Genomic DNA, 14,741 nt, shown 5'->3' on the forward strand with positions numbered 1-14,741 from the left:
CCATTTTAATTTTTACCACATTTTGTCTAAGGTAGCAATTGATCCCTACTTTCTATTTCATTAACTAGTTACTATGTCACTTTATTGTTGGGGTTAGCTAATGGGTTTTCCATTAAGAATGAGTGGGTTTATAGGCCGTGTGTTTGTAGTAGGTTTGTTTAACATCCTGTTATTAGTTTTCTGATTTATCTTAGAAGTCCTTTAAGTTAATCTTAACACATAGCCCTTCTTTCAGTGTTAAAGAGATTTTTATCTAGAGCCTTGCGAACTTTGGAACATCTGAAGGAGAAAGTAGTTCTGGTTATAGAAGTAGGGTGAGCATGGGGAGGAGAGTTTAGGCTTCTTGAATCTTGATACGCTCTTTTTTTGTGAGTAGTAAGCTGCGACTATTAACGGTTTCATAGAATTATAGTTGGAAATTTGGAAGCCAAGAAAGATTGAGAAACTTTTAACTTTAAGATCTTATCTTTTGGATCGTGGCATTTGACATTATCGAGTTGAGAACAGTCCGATTAACAGAGAATTTCAAGATGCTATTAATAAGTTTAAGTTAGTGATGCTTTCCTGTCAAATTTGTATCTCATTTGACACATGGATCTTGAATTTTTTTTAATTGTCCAACAAGTTTGGGATTATATATTATAGCTTTGACTTGTTAACTTGAAATGTTTTGAAAATCATGTATGCTTGTCAAATTGTTGTTATAGGTAGAATATAATTCTGTGGTGAAGATCACTCAATAATATGAAATGAAGTAATATTTTCATAGTGCCAAGAAGCCTAATATTTTCCATAGTCATTGACTCATTTTTCTGTAATGGTTAATATGTACAGTACTTTATATTGATGTTTTTTATCATTATTATGTATAAGTATAAAAAGCCTCATAGATATGGTTTGCAATTGTTTTTAATTTTTAAAATTTATTTTAACCCTTTCTGTCTGTGACTGCTACTACAGTTAGAAATTAAAGTTATTTTCACAGTATTCTTTTTGTTACTGAGGAATGAATTTTCTGAACAAGTCTTCAAAGGGACAACTCCCTAGGTAAAAATGCTTTAAGGTTGGGATTTAGTTTTAGTGCATGTGTGGATGAAGAAATAAACAGTGGGAAAAAGAGAAAACGAAAGAAAAGCCCAAGATGATTTACTACTTCTTTTTTTCCCTCATTCTCTTTTAATTCTTTGCTGTGCTACTTTATTGAAAACTCTTTCTAGCTTTTCTCACTATCTTTATTGTCACTATCATTTTTACACATATCTGGCTTTTTTTGGATATTATTTCTGGAATTATTCGGATTTCACCTTTAGTTTTTGCAGGCTGTCAGTATTTGAGAATAGGATGTTCGTAGTTCAGGCTCAGTGCTCTCATCCACGTGAGGAGCAGGTATCACTCCCAGCCTTAGCCTTCATATCTATCTAGTGTGGGGATTTTCTGGGTTTTAGTCCTTCTCACTTAGAGGCCAATTATTCCTTTTTTCCTTTTGTTTCAAGCAGTTTTTCATCACCACGTGTTCTTTCTTTTTTGGAAGTTCATTTTTTGATGTAAAGCTAAATAGTTTTGCTGACATAAAAAGTTCTTTTCATCTTTTATAGCAGGGTTTAATGTTTTTCTCATGAAGAGAGAATATAAACCCAAACTTGGATCATGATTAAAATTAAGACATTTTCAGTGAAGGTACCATGTCAGTGTTGATGGCAGCTGGTGCTTCTTGCCCTTCTTTTAAGCAGTTCAGGGACCCTTTAAGAAGTTAGGCATCCAACTGCTGTGACTAACCATGGAAAAGCCTTCTTTGTGCAGGAGAAGGGTGCTCATTTCAACCTCAGAAAGGGTTTCTCACTTTGCTTACCTGTTTACCTAAGCTGTACTAACTAAATATTTGTTGAATGAGTAAACTGTTTTTTGTTGATGGTGGTAGGGTTTTTTCCTTCTTGCTTTTTGGTTTAATTTTTAAGTGAAGACTTAGGGGTGATTTAATTGTTTACAAATTCAATATGTAGATTATTCTCAAATAGAGAGTGTTCTGGAAATCTGAAGAAAGGCTGATGATAACAGCAGGGGGATTTATTAGATAATAATTGTAAAGAATTGCTTGGCAGAACAGGTTATTTAAACATTTCCTAAAGTTCCAAATATGGTTGTATAATCTCTTTACATAGTGGTCTTTAAAAGTAAGATTATTTCTTTTAGTTGAAATATTTAGGGTGGGTCTTTCAGAAGCACGTGGTCTAGTTTGTAGCATTCTGTGATCATATAAGAATCAAAAAGTAAGATTAACTTTTATATTCATTTGTAGAAAGACAATTTATCACTCTCAATAGGAATATTTAGAATAGTGTAGGAATGGAAGACCATTAAACCACTATCCCCCCTGCTCCCCTGTGCCTTCACTGTTCATCTTTATTTGGGATTAAAAAATGTTCTAGCAGGTCTTTTTCCCCCCAGCTTTACTGAGCTGTAACTGTTACATAGGGTTGAGTAACTTTAAGGTATACAGTGTGATGATTTGATACAAGTATATTTTGCAAAATGTTTAGTACAGTAAGGTTAGGTAACACATCCTTCACCTCACATAATTACCACTTCGTTGCTGTTGCTGTGGTGAGAACATTAAAGCTTTACTCTCATAGCAACTTTCAAGTGTACAATACAGTATTGATAACTATAGTGACGATGCTGTACATTAGATCCCCAGTAGCGTGTCTTTTAATAGTAGTTGGGCATTTATATTTCTCCTTGAAATACAAATTAAAACAGTAGTTAAAAACTACTGTTTACTAGAGATGATATATATATTTCATTTTTCTCTAGTACTTAGTCTTGTTATAGCATTTGTGATCACATAATATTTTAAAGATAAAATTTCATTTGCTGTTAATTTACGAAAGACATTTCATTATTCTCAAAAGGAATATTTTAAATAGTATAGAAATAAGAAACTGTTTACTCCTATGTGTTCCTTTTTTATTAAGCTGTTAATCTTTACTTTGAATTATGGACTTGCTAGCCAATATTTGATAGTTTCTAGTTATTAGAGATGGATTGTGTGTGGTTGGGTATGCCTGTATATTTGTGTGTGTGTGTGTGTGTGTATGTGTGCATGTAAATATCACATCATATTTTAAAGTTTCTCGTCATAAATTTTCAGAATCTCAGAGATTCCATGTAAAGAAAAGAGTGCAGTAAACTAAGTTTATTAAGCTCTTTATGAATTCTCATTTTTTTAATTGAAAAACAACATAAATAAAAATAGTTGACACATTAATACAGTAAAGGTTAGGGAGATTGTATTCATAAAAGTAATGTATGGTTTAAAACTAAATATTTGAAAAATTTTAAAAGAAGAAATATTGCTTATACATTTTTTTGGTTAGAGTTTAATTTTCCTGTTTTTATTCTAAGGAATAAATAAATGCAAATTAAGTTTTTGCTATAAATGAAGAAATTGTCATTTATATGAGGTTTATGTTTTTGTTACTTACCTTTAGGCATTGCTGACACATAAACTTGGGAAAATAAAAGTATCTAGAGTAAATATTCTCTTCTATAATATTTGTCTGAGTGGGTTTTTTATCCTGCAGTTTAAGAATGTTTTAAAAAAACACTTTTCTTTTTTTCTTAGCCTCTTGAATTGCTTTGGCACTCATTAGATGAATGGCTAGTTTTAATAGCTACAGAATTAATGAAAAACAAGAAGGACTCAACGGATATCACTTCTATTTTACTGAAACAAAAAGGCCAAGATCAAGATGGTACTTCCATTCCTGCATTTGAACCTCCAGGACCTGGGAGCTATGAAAATCTATCCACTGGCACAGGGGAATCTAAACCAGATGCTCTTGGAGGGAAACAGGAAGCCAGTGCAGACTGCCAGGATGTTATTTCTATGACAGCGAACCGGCTAAGTGCTGTCATTCAAGCTTTTTACATGTGCTGTTCTTGTCAGATGCCTCCAGGGTAAGAAGGTTTCTGCTTGTTTTGTGTGCTGATCTCTGCCTATCAATAACCAATGTTGTGGCTGGAGCAGCCCTTGTGGTTCTTATTATGATTGCAAGACACCCTTCAGCAATAACCATCAGGAAACTTTGAAAAAAAAAAAAGGTTTATTACTTACAGGACGTGGAAATTACATGACACACCTGGGGCCACACAGCAAGGTTGCCGGTAGAAAGAAAGCTCGAGGGCCTGGGGTTCTCTTTTTATTGGAGTTGAAGGTAGAGGCCTAGGGTTTTGAAAGCTCACTCTTTATTGGTGAATTTAAAACATGAGAGCGGGAATTTGAAGCATGAGAAGAGAAAACACAAGTGGCTCAAATGGTCAGTTATTGAAATCAACCAAGATCTCTAAAACAAAGGAGCTTGGAGATGGAGGGGTGGGTCTTTATCTAGTTGTGGGCCTGGCATTATGTTTATTCGAGATAGCCATCTTTGAAGCGGATGCCTCTTTGAAGTGGATAAAGTGGAGGCAATCTGCTAGATTTTCCTGGTTTGCAGTCTGAATGTATCTGGTGATTTTTCTGAGTGGCCCATATAGCAACAGGCACAAAGATTGTCCATATATGAGCTGTTGTTGTTTCTCTGAATTTTACATCAAGTTGTCCTACTTTATATTGTATGGATTTGGAAAAGGAGCGGTTTTAGTTCTCAGTGATTCCAAGTGAGAAGGGTGGGAGAAAAATTGGAAACATTAATTTGGAGAATTGTAGCTAGATATTGGAGGAAATGAAAATTCAGCATCCAGTCCAGTTTACAGGTAGAAAAAGGAAACCTCAAAGACAGTTAACAGGACTAGAATCTGATATCCACAGGAGTGCTTCCTTATAGTATAATTTTTCAGTGTGGTACAAGACATGTTTACTGAGAGAACCAAATTTATCATTAGTTCCTCTGTAATAGAAAGCCAAAAATGGATAAACGTATGTTCAGTAATTAATGTTTCAATATTTTACCTTATTTGGAAATGACCTAGATATTCAGTAAATTTTCCATCATTTAATTTAACTTAGCAAAACTTTGAAGTTTTTAAGTTACCAAAGAGATTTGGGAAACTCTTTTTAAGTAGACATACCATAAGACATAGCTATTGCTGCAAGTTCACCTAAACTCTTACTCCACTTACATCTGTTTAAATCACTTGTTCTTAACAATTATGTTTAGATTACTCATAAAATCTCATTAGGCATTAGACAAAATTGGCCGTCATCCCAAGCTATTTTTCTTGCTGACAAATTGTGTAACCTAGATAATATGAACTTATTTGAACTGTAGAACCCAAGTAGAATAAAAGTTGCATGTCTGCATTATATCTAATGTTGATAAATCTGAGATATGCCTTTTTAAATTAAACCAACAAGTTTAAACTACCTTTTATTTACAGAAGATTATCCCAGATCACATGAACTTGAGAAACGTTAGGGCTAGTTTCTTTATTACTGAGTTTTAGGAATACTTAATTCATAGAATTTATTTTTAAGCCAATTAAATACAGCTCTTTTACAAATTAATTTTGGCAATACCATCCAGTGGTAGAGAGAAAAAAAAATCACTTGCATATAACATACATCTGTATAGACATACATAAACATGCAGCCAGGCACAGAGACCCTATAGCTTCCGTTCTAAAATTTTAGCTGTGGATCAGGTACAACAATACACAACTTACTAGTTTATAGACTACCTTTGAGTCTAAATTGTGTCTGGCAGATGGAACAAGTTAAGGTTACCTGCTACAGTGGTTAAAGCTTTTTACAAATATTTGTGGAGAAGACTTAAGATTTGTATTTGTCTTTGACAAATTATCTTCAGGAGGGTGTGGACTAGATTTTGGGTAAGAGGTTTTACCACAGTTTATATTTTAAAAGGCCTTTTTCCCTTTCTCTTTTTCCTTCAGGCTCAGGTGATTGTGGGCAGAGTTTTAGTTACCTCCTAGGGTATTTGTATTTCAGAAACATGGTGAGACTTACATCTTAAGGGACAGAGAAAGAATGTAAGTTTCCTTCTAGGATTTTTAGTGCCTTTTGGATGGTTTTGGCAGTCCCAATAAAATGTAGTAGGGCCAACCTGTAATTAGGGGGAGTGTCCTGTAAAAATAATTCCCTGGACTCAGGGTCAAATGGGGCTTCTCCAGGGTTGGAAATGAAGAGGGGGTCACTTGGGTCACTGTGGTCATGGAAATGATAAACCCATTGGACCATGCCAGTTTTGCACAGCAGGAGATGGGCCTCATCATAATGTTTTCCATTCACAGTGAGCCTTCGCAGTATGGAAGAGTCAGCATGGTGCCAGGCATTAAATATCCAAGTGAGGAGAGGAGGTGCCCTGGTATGAATATTGGTGGCTCTGGGTGCTTTTTTTGCCTTCTCATATCTGTTTTTTTTCCTCACTTAGAGGCCTTGCTAACCCTGTCAGCTTTTGCCTTGGTGGCAGGGATGCCTTGTGAGGCGTTTTTCTTAGTTCTGCCCTGTTCAGGGGAAAGCAGAAAAGGGCTCAGCATCTGTGATCTCTTGGAGGAAACAAGCTTGTAGTCCAGATGGATCTTTAAGAAAGTTATGAATTTTAGGGTCTTTAGAGATACTGACCAGTCGATGCATTTTGGTGGTCGCAACAATTTAGAGCTCATTCTAAACAAACAAGAAAACCTGCAGTAGTCTGCTCCCTTCTCCTCTTCCTGTTGCATAAAATCTTTGAGAAGGGTTTGAATATCAGTTAAGGAGTGGTTTTTGAACTCAGTTTCTACTTCTTGTTTTTTTCCTGTTACCTTAATCTTATGTGTTGTTACTGGAAAATTTTAGATGATGTCACTGTGAGCCCCTTTGTAGGTGGCTGCTTTCCTTTCCAGGTGTCCCAAGAGAATACTCCAGGATTGTGGTCGACCTCTATTAGCACCAGATACTCAGGCTCTTTGGGAAAAACCCCCAGGCTTTTGGAATGTATTGGGTTGGCCAAAAAGTTCGTTCGGTCTTAAGTAAAAATAAAAGACACATTTTTCATTTTCACCAAGAACGTTATTGAACAGCATATTCATTAACCGAACGAAGTTTTTGGCCAGCCCAATAATATCAAATTCTTGGCATGTTAGTATGCATAGCATTGAATAATGCCCAGGAAGCGACCAAGGGGTTTTGCGTTTATCAAAGAGCCGGTGTACCTCCTCAGTGTTCTTAGGAAGCATTGGCACTTCATTTTTAGTAGCGTTATACCAGGGATTGGACCCAATATCCCATTGGGTTAGTGGACAAAGAGTGACAGTAGTGAGTGAAGTGGTGACACAGACCATAGGCCTCTGGTGTATTTTCCCTCAGGTGGTGCCATTGATTTCCATTGTGAGGCTATTTTACTCTGCTAGGTTAGGACACTTAGTCTAGGCACAACATACTGACACCGTGGTTACAGACAGAGGTCTCCCTTCCTCACCTACGGGAATCTTCTCGTGCCTTTAGCCCAGAGCCTTTCCTTGGGTTGCGGTAATAGCCTTGCTGTCCTGTTCACTCTCCTTAGCTCTTCTTGGCCTTGAGGCGAAGAGGATCCTCACACACATTAATAGTCATTCAAGGCCTTTATAATTAGTGGTCTCATCGTCTCATTAGACCATATATGGCCTTGATCATACTGCTCTGAGGAGATTGTTGGCAGCTGTGACCTTTTGGGTTGGATGTCTCAGGCAACACATGACAGAGGCAGTACGCAAAAGCACATTGCTGCAAGGCAGATCCCCAGCAAGTGGTGCTCCTTTCCCAGATGATGTTACTTACCTGAGTTAGGTGGTAGTAAGCAAGCTGCAGCTAAAGGGCATTCCTCTTGGTTTACTGCAGGGCAGTCATGCAATCCTGCTGAGTACGCCAGTTGTTTTGTGTGCCAGTCTCCGCCTATCAATAACCAATGTCGTGGCCGGACTGGCCCTTGTGATTCTTCGTATGATTACAGGATGTCCTTCAGCAATAACCATTGAAAACTTTGGGGGGGAAAATGTTTTTTTACTTATAGGAGCTGGAAATTACATGGCACACCTGGGGCCACACAGCGAGGTCATCATGGGGGAGTGGGGGAAGAGAGAGAGAGAGAGGGAAAGAGCACACACAAGCCTGGGGTCGAGGGCAGGGGACTAGGGTTTCGAGGGCTCACTACTGGTGAATTTAAACGTAAGAGTGGGAGTATAAAGCATGAGAAGAGAAAAAAACAAGTAGCCCAAATGGTCAGCTATCAAAATTAACCAAGATCTCTGAAACAAAGGAGCCTCAGTGGGAGGCATCCTGGCTCTTTATCTAGTTGTGGGCCTGGCATTGTGTTTATTCGAGATAGCCATCTTTGAAGTGGATACTTCACCAATCAAACCTTAAGTCAGGCTCTTGCATTACAGAGTAGAGAAAACCCAGTTATCTGGACTTAATGCTACATGCTTATTATTTCCTTTTCTGATAGATGAAGAAAAGCTATAATTGTTTTTATAATTGCAGAAATAACAAATAATACTTTGCTGTTTTTGGTTGTTTTCTGATCTTTAGGATACTCATTGAACTGATCTGGAATTAGTACAGAATATTTGAGTTTTAAGCATCATTTATGTTATTAACATGTAGGATTGTGAATGTCACTTTATAGGATCATTTAACTATGTATTGGAAACATATAGACAGAGATGCTTAAAATTTCAAGGTTTTTAAAAGTCACTTGTTTATATCATCTGTTAATGAAAAGTTATTATATATATATCTGAGTGTGTGTGTGTATATATATATATTTATTTATTTATTTCATATTATAAATTGACTAGGCATGCCTCAGATTCCATAAAGACAATCCAAACCCCATTTTTTGTGTGTGTAGAAGCCAGTCCAATTCAACGCATAGTCACATTTGCCGTATCACCAACTTTGGTCTGTGTGTTCTGATTGTTTTTTTACCCCCCACAGAATGACTTCACCCCGTTTCATTGAATTTGTCTGCAAACATGATGAAGTTTTAAAATGCTTTGTTAACAGGTAAAGCTTTCTTGGTTTCATGGATTACTCTTGTAGCCTTTTCTTTCTTTTCTTACAGTTTTTATCTCAACAGAAAAAATGTTGCTTCTGTTACTATTCAAAAAATGCTCAATGACAAGTACAAGTATAGTAGATGTGGATTAATATGTATTTTTATTCTGTTTCAATATCTGTATATCTAAATTTGCATGTCACTTAATGCTACTCATCCTTCCCATCCATGTAAACAATGTGTTTTTCTTTTAGGAATCCCAAGATTATATTTGACCACTTTCACTTCCTCCTTGAATGTCCTGAACTGATGTCAAGATTCATGCATATCATAAAAGCACAGGTAGTGCTTTTTTTAATCTTGTTTTTAGAATGTCTAATGAATGCTGTTCAGCTAATTTGAATACTGTTCAGTAATTATTATACTTGAGACCACCAGCTGTAAGTGGAGTGACATTACCTTATTCTTTACTTTAGTATATGGAGTTACATTAGTATGTTACTTTTGTATGAGGAGTAACTTTAAGAAATGTGCATTGAGTGCCTACTATGTGCAAAGACAACATGTTGCCACATTGCTGAAATGGAACACTAGTCCTGTAAGGCTGATGGTCCTTGGGGATTTTATCCCCAAATACATTTGGGAAATATAACACATGCCCTGTTGGAGATTAATAAAGCATATCAGCAGCTTGCTAAAGGCTTTGAGAAGCCCTTTGGTAAAAATAATGATTTAGCTTTGTTAGTCTTCCAAACTTAATTGACCTGAGAGCTTTCCCTGATGAGGGTTCATTCCATATATCTCATGTTTCATGAAACATGCTTGGGAAAAGCTTGTTTTGCCGCTTAGCAGCTATGTGACTTTGGGCATATTTCTAACATCCTTGAGCCTTGGGTTCTTCATCTATAAAACAGAGATAATGACACCAACCTCATAAAACCTCCATGGTGAAGAATAAGTTTTAAATAGTGACTTGTATATATGTTCAATAAATGGTAGTTGTTTTGGAGATAGAAAGGATATGTTCTGTCTCCAAGGGGATCTTAATTCAGTCTAGCAGGGGAGATAATAAATGTACCCGTAAAGTACAGTAATTACAGTATGACCTGATTCTTTAGGAGTTTAAGGGAGGAAGAGCTTGCTTTTGGCTGCTGTAGTCAAGGGAGATTTCAAAGAGGAGGTGGATTTTAATCTAAAAAACATGCAAAATTTTGATAGGAGTAAATGGGGAAGATGAACATTCTAGCCAAGATATGGGTCAGGACATATAGATGGAAAAGTGTATTAAAGTACAGTGAGTTAAAGCAGAAATTTTGTGTAGGTGAGGAATGAGATGTAATTCTGGGAAGGTAGATTAGGGTTATACTGTATGGAACGTTGATTGCCAGATTGCAGACTCTCCGTTTGCTAGGCTGTCAGGAGCCACTAATAATTTTAGGAGAATGACATGATCATGCAGAGTTTTAGGAAATAATTTGTCTGAAATGTAGGCTAGACTGGAGGTGATGGTTTGGTTAGTAGTCATAAGATAAATGCTATAGGTATTTTAAATTGTCCTCAGGGACACTGATCCTTTTAGAAATTAAAGAAAGCTAAGAACTAATCTTTATAAAATTATACACATGTATATAGGTCTCCTTTGGCATCTGTTTAATAATGATGATGTAAAAGATAAGGTAGTAGTAATAACTTGCATTTACTGAATGCTAACTTTATGTCAGGTTCCATACATTTGTTTCACATAGATTATTTTATGTTTGTAACAATCATGTGAGATAGGTACTCTTTTACTGAAGCTGGAGAGGTTAAGCAACTTGTTTAAGTCATTCAGCTACTAAGTGGGGGAACCAGAATTTAAAAGTCCATCTGGTTCTTAAGTTCATTTTCTTAATCTACACTAAATTACTCCATTCTAGGGTAAATGAGATTATAGGTGAAAGAAGCTTTTAGTTTTTGAAAGAGGTAGTTTGCTATATTTAATACCGGCTCTGCTTTTCACTTTCTTTTCCCTCTTCCCTTCCTGTATTCATTCAAAAAGCATCTGCGTTAGCTATCCACCTTTTTGACCCACAGAGGGGGTTTGGTTGCCTGACCAGTGCGGGTGTCCACATGCATAGTGGTGGCCCAGTGAGGAGCTTGGACGTGCTAAGGAGGGTGTTTGTGTGGAAGAGGAGCTCAGCACGGAGTATGTGAGCTGGCATGGGATATGGAGGATGTCCAGTGTGCAGGGTGGTGACAGTTGCTCAGAGTAGTTTGACAAAGCTTGAGTGGGGTATAGGGTATCTATGCAGTGAATGGTCCATGTCAGTGACAGAAGATTGATTATATATGATGTGGGGCAGTTGATTGAATAAGTCAGTATAGTAAAGATAATGTGTCTCACTGTTGGAGAAAGTTAAAAAATAGAGGAAAACGATGAATCATGTACGATTGGATTGGAATTGGAGATATCATTGTGAACTTATAGTTTCCTATGTGGTTAGATAGATACAGCAAACCTGGTATCCATTTCTTGGTCTCTGAATACCATTCTCAATGAACGAGGGCCTGTTGGAGAAATGGCTAATTCAGAGAAAGTACAGGATGAGCTTGGATCGTCTTATTGTGCCAGAAAGTTGTGCAGAGAATTATGAGGTTATGTCAAAACAATTCAGAACCAACTTGAATGGATTCTACTAGCCAAATCTGGAACAATTTGAACATCAAAATAAATAATGATGGCAAAATATTGCAAATAAAATTGGAACCCATAAGTCTATAGTGAAAGAATTAATGAATAAATGGAAAGTTTGATGAAGGGTGGGATATTTTTATAGTCTCAAAGTATCTCCTCTTAGAATACTAACTAATTACAAAGATTAAAAAGGAACTTTACAGTGGAGAAGCTTGGCAGTGATCACAGCAGACTTACCAGTGTGCCAGCTGATAGGATGCACTGAGAATATGGTATCGCTTCTTTGATATTCCTGTCAAAGATGCATACCCTGAATTTAATCATGGGAAATCATCAGACTAACTCTAACTGAGAGACATTCTACAATATAACTGACCTGCAATCTTTAAATGTAGGTCGTGAAAATTAAGAAAACACTGAACAGCTGTGCCAGAATGAAGGCGACAAGACACCTGAACGCAGTTCATGAGTCATTATGCTATACAGGATATTATATGGATCCTGGCAAAACTTGAAATGGGGTCTGAAGATTAGATATAGTAATATATCAGTGTCAATTTCCTGATTTTGATGATCCTGAAGTGCTTGTGTAGGAGAATTCTATTGTTTGTAGGAAATACACATGAAGTATTTAGGGGTGACTGGACATCATGTTAGCAGTTTACTTTCACCTTAGGGGAAAAAAACCCCACCATTGTACTATTCATGTTAGCAGTTTACTTTCACCTTAGGGGAAAAAAAACCCACCATTGTACTACACTAAGAAATTTTCTGTAACTTGGAGGCTATTAAAAAAAAAGTAAAAACAAAAACAACTACCTCTGCTAAGGGATTGACTTCTTCTTCTGTTGGTGGTTTTCAGGTGGCCTGCTAGTTAAAGGGAGAGACATTTTGTATTGCTGTACAAATACTATTAAGAAGAGCTTCTGTAATCAGTCCTGTTTTGTGAATTATTTTATGGAAATGCAGGTACTCAGAAAGTTTACATACAGAAATGTGCTCTTTGGCTTTGTAGGTATATGGATGTGCGTGTGGATGTTTTGATCTTAACAGATAACTTACTAGCTTTTGAAGGTAGCATTTTGTACCTTTTAATGTTACATTTGAATTACTTAAAAACATTGCCACTTGTTATTTTCAAATGGTCCACATTTCCTATATGAAGGGTAGAATTTAATATTTAATATCTTATAATGGCAAATAAGCTTACTGTCATTTAAAATACTTATTCACAATAATTTTAACGTTGTTGTGAATGATAAGAACAACATCTATTAGCGTTCTGGGAGTTAAGTATTTGCACAAATTACTTAACCTCTTGGTGCTGCATTTTTCTCATCTATGAAACGGAGATAATAAAAGTCCCTTTTTCTCAGAGTGTTGTGAGGATTAAATGTGAAAATGCATGTAAAGTGCTTGAAACAGTACCTGGCTTATAGATGCTTTAATAAACGTTAGTTAATTTATGATTGTAATTATTATTATTTTCTGTATTTGCATTATTTCATTTAATCCTCAGAATTAGCCCTTGAAGTGGTATTATTTTCCCCATTTTACAGGTAGGAAAACTAAAGTTCTGAGAGGATTTGTAATTCCCCTAAGATCACAAACCTAGTAGTGGCAGATCCAGGATTTCAAACCATGTTTATCAAACTTCAAAGCCCATATTTAAATACATTAATTCTGTGTAATATTTTTTCTCTCCTCTTTTACCTAAGTCTTAGGAATAATCAGCATTAAAATTTCAAGCACTTAACATTCTAGCCTGTTTACTAAAAATGAAATGTTTTATTTATATGACCAGTAATGAATATAACAACAGCAGCATTTTATTCAAAATGTGGGAAACTGCTAGAAGTATGGACAAAATTATACATTTAACTTTGGAAAAGGGAACATTTACTCTTTTCTTATTGAAAGAACAGACATTAAAAGGCAAAACTTAATCTTGCACCAGTTATTTTCATAAAAATATTTTTATTAAGAATTAATAAAAAGATGTTAAAGTCTTTTGAAGAAAACAAATGTTTAGTTTAGCTCAGATGAAGAAATTTATTGGTATCCTAAAAATTGCATGAGAGAGAACCTCTTTGTGGTGTTGGACATGGATCATATTTATCTCTTGAAACTCTTGGCTTTTGTGGTACTGCACCACCCTGGTTCTCCTTTGACTTTTCTAGCTGTGTGTATCATTTGCTAATAAGCAAATTCTCAATCCTGACCTGTGATCATAAACCTCTCTGTTCTTGGTGTTTGTCCCTGTATCTTTAATCTCTTGAACAAGGGACATTACTTTGTCTCCAGTTTCAGCTTTGTTCATGACTCTCTTTCTAATGTCTCAGCTGCAGAACGTTCTAGTATTTATTTCTAAGCTCTTAGTAGTTATATCCTAAGTAACCTTAAATTCAGAATATATAAAACCTCATTTGTTGTCTTCCACCAGTGCCTTCTAGCAGTGCGGTAGACGGTGGTGGTGGTGCTGGGGTTCCCCCTCTAAACTGTTTCTGATTTTAAGTTCTTCCCCTAGAGATCTTCTCTTACTTTTCTTCTTTATTCAGAGGAATAATGTCTTTCAGATTTACTTCATTGTTCTTCTTTCCTACCATGACCAGGACCGTATCACTCTATACCTATTATTTCAACTGCTGCCTAGATGGCCTCCCTTTATCCTGGTACTACTCTCATTTTAATGAGTGCATTTACCATGCTATTCCTCTGACCAAGTATCTTCAGTGGCCACTGTGTCTTTTACTTGATTCGAAGGATCCATAATTATGTCCTTGATTTACTTACAAAAACTTCCTTCTTTCAATATGTGTAGCGTTATGCCGGCGCCTTCACTGCATCTTCTGTGGAGACACAGTTTCTCCTTCTGAGCCTTTTTCCTTGTCTCCTTTAGCCTGGTGTGCTTTCTTTTCCTCCTGCTTGAGCAAGACCTACCCATCTTTAAGTCCTGGTTCAGACCAGGACCTCATGAAGCCTTTGTACTCCACTTATCTGCACAATCTCTGAATTCTTAGTGCACTGTGGTCTGTACTACACTGTTTAGAACTTGATATCATTATGTGTTATATTGTTCCAATGTTTTTCTCATCTCT

The 14,741-nt window shown here is 36.3% G+C and overlaps 1 protein-coding gene across 4 annotated transcripts in view; it reads left to right on the forward strand.

Moving 5' to 3' along the window:
* The window catches only part of HACE1 (HECT domain and ankyrin repeat containing E3 ubiquitin protein ligase 1), a 97,149-nt gene that overhangs the window by 51,215 nt on the left and 31,193 nt on the right, over positions 1–14,741 (forward strand). For all 4 annotated transcript variants that reach the window (XM_024115519.3, XM_024115518.3, XM_024115520.3 and 1 more), the window contains 3 exons: positions 3,623–3,957; positions 8,909–8,977; positions 9,224–9,311. In XM_024115519.3, the coding sequence (XP_023971287.1) occupies positions 3,623–3,957; positions 8,909–8,977; positions 9,224–9,311 (492 nt within the window). The remainder of the gene's footprint in view (positions 1–3,622; positions 3,958–8,908; positions 8,978–9,223; positions 9,312–14,741) is intronic.

This window comes from Physeter macrocephalus, chromosome 10 (genome assembly GCF_002837175.3).
Source record: "Physeter macrocephalus isolate SW-GA chromosome 10, ASM283717v5, whole genome shotgun sequence".
Classification (NCBI taxonomy): domain Eukaryota; kingdom Metazoa; phylum Chordata; class Mammalia; order Artiodactyla; family Physeteridae; genus Physeter; species Physeter macrocephalus.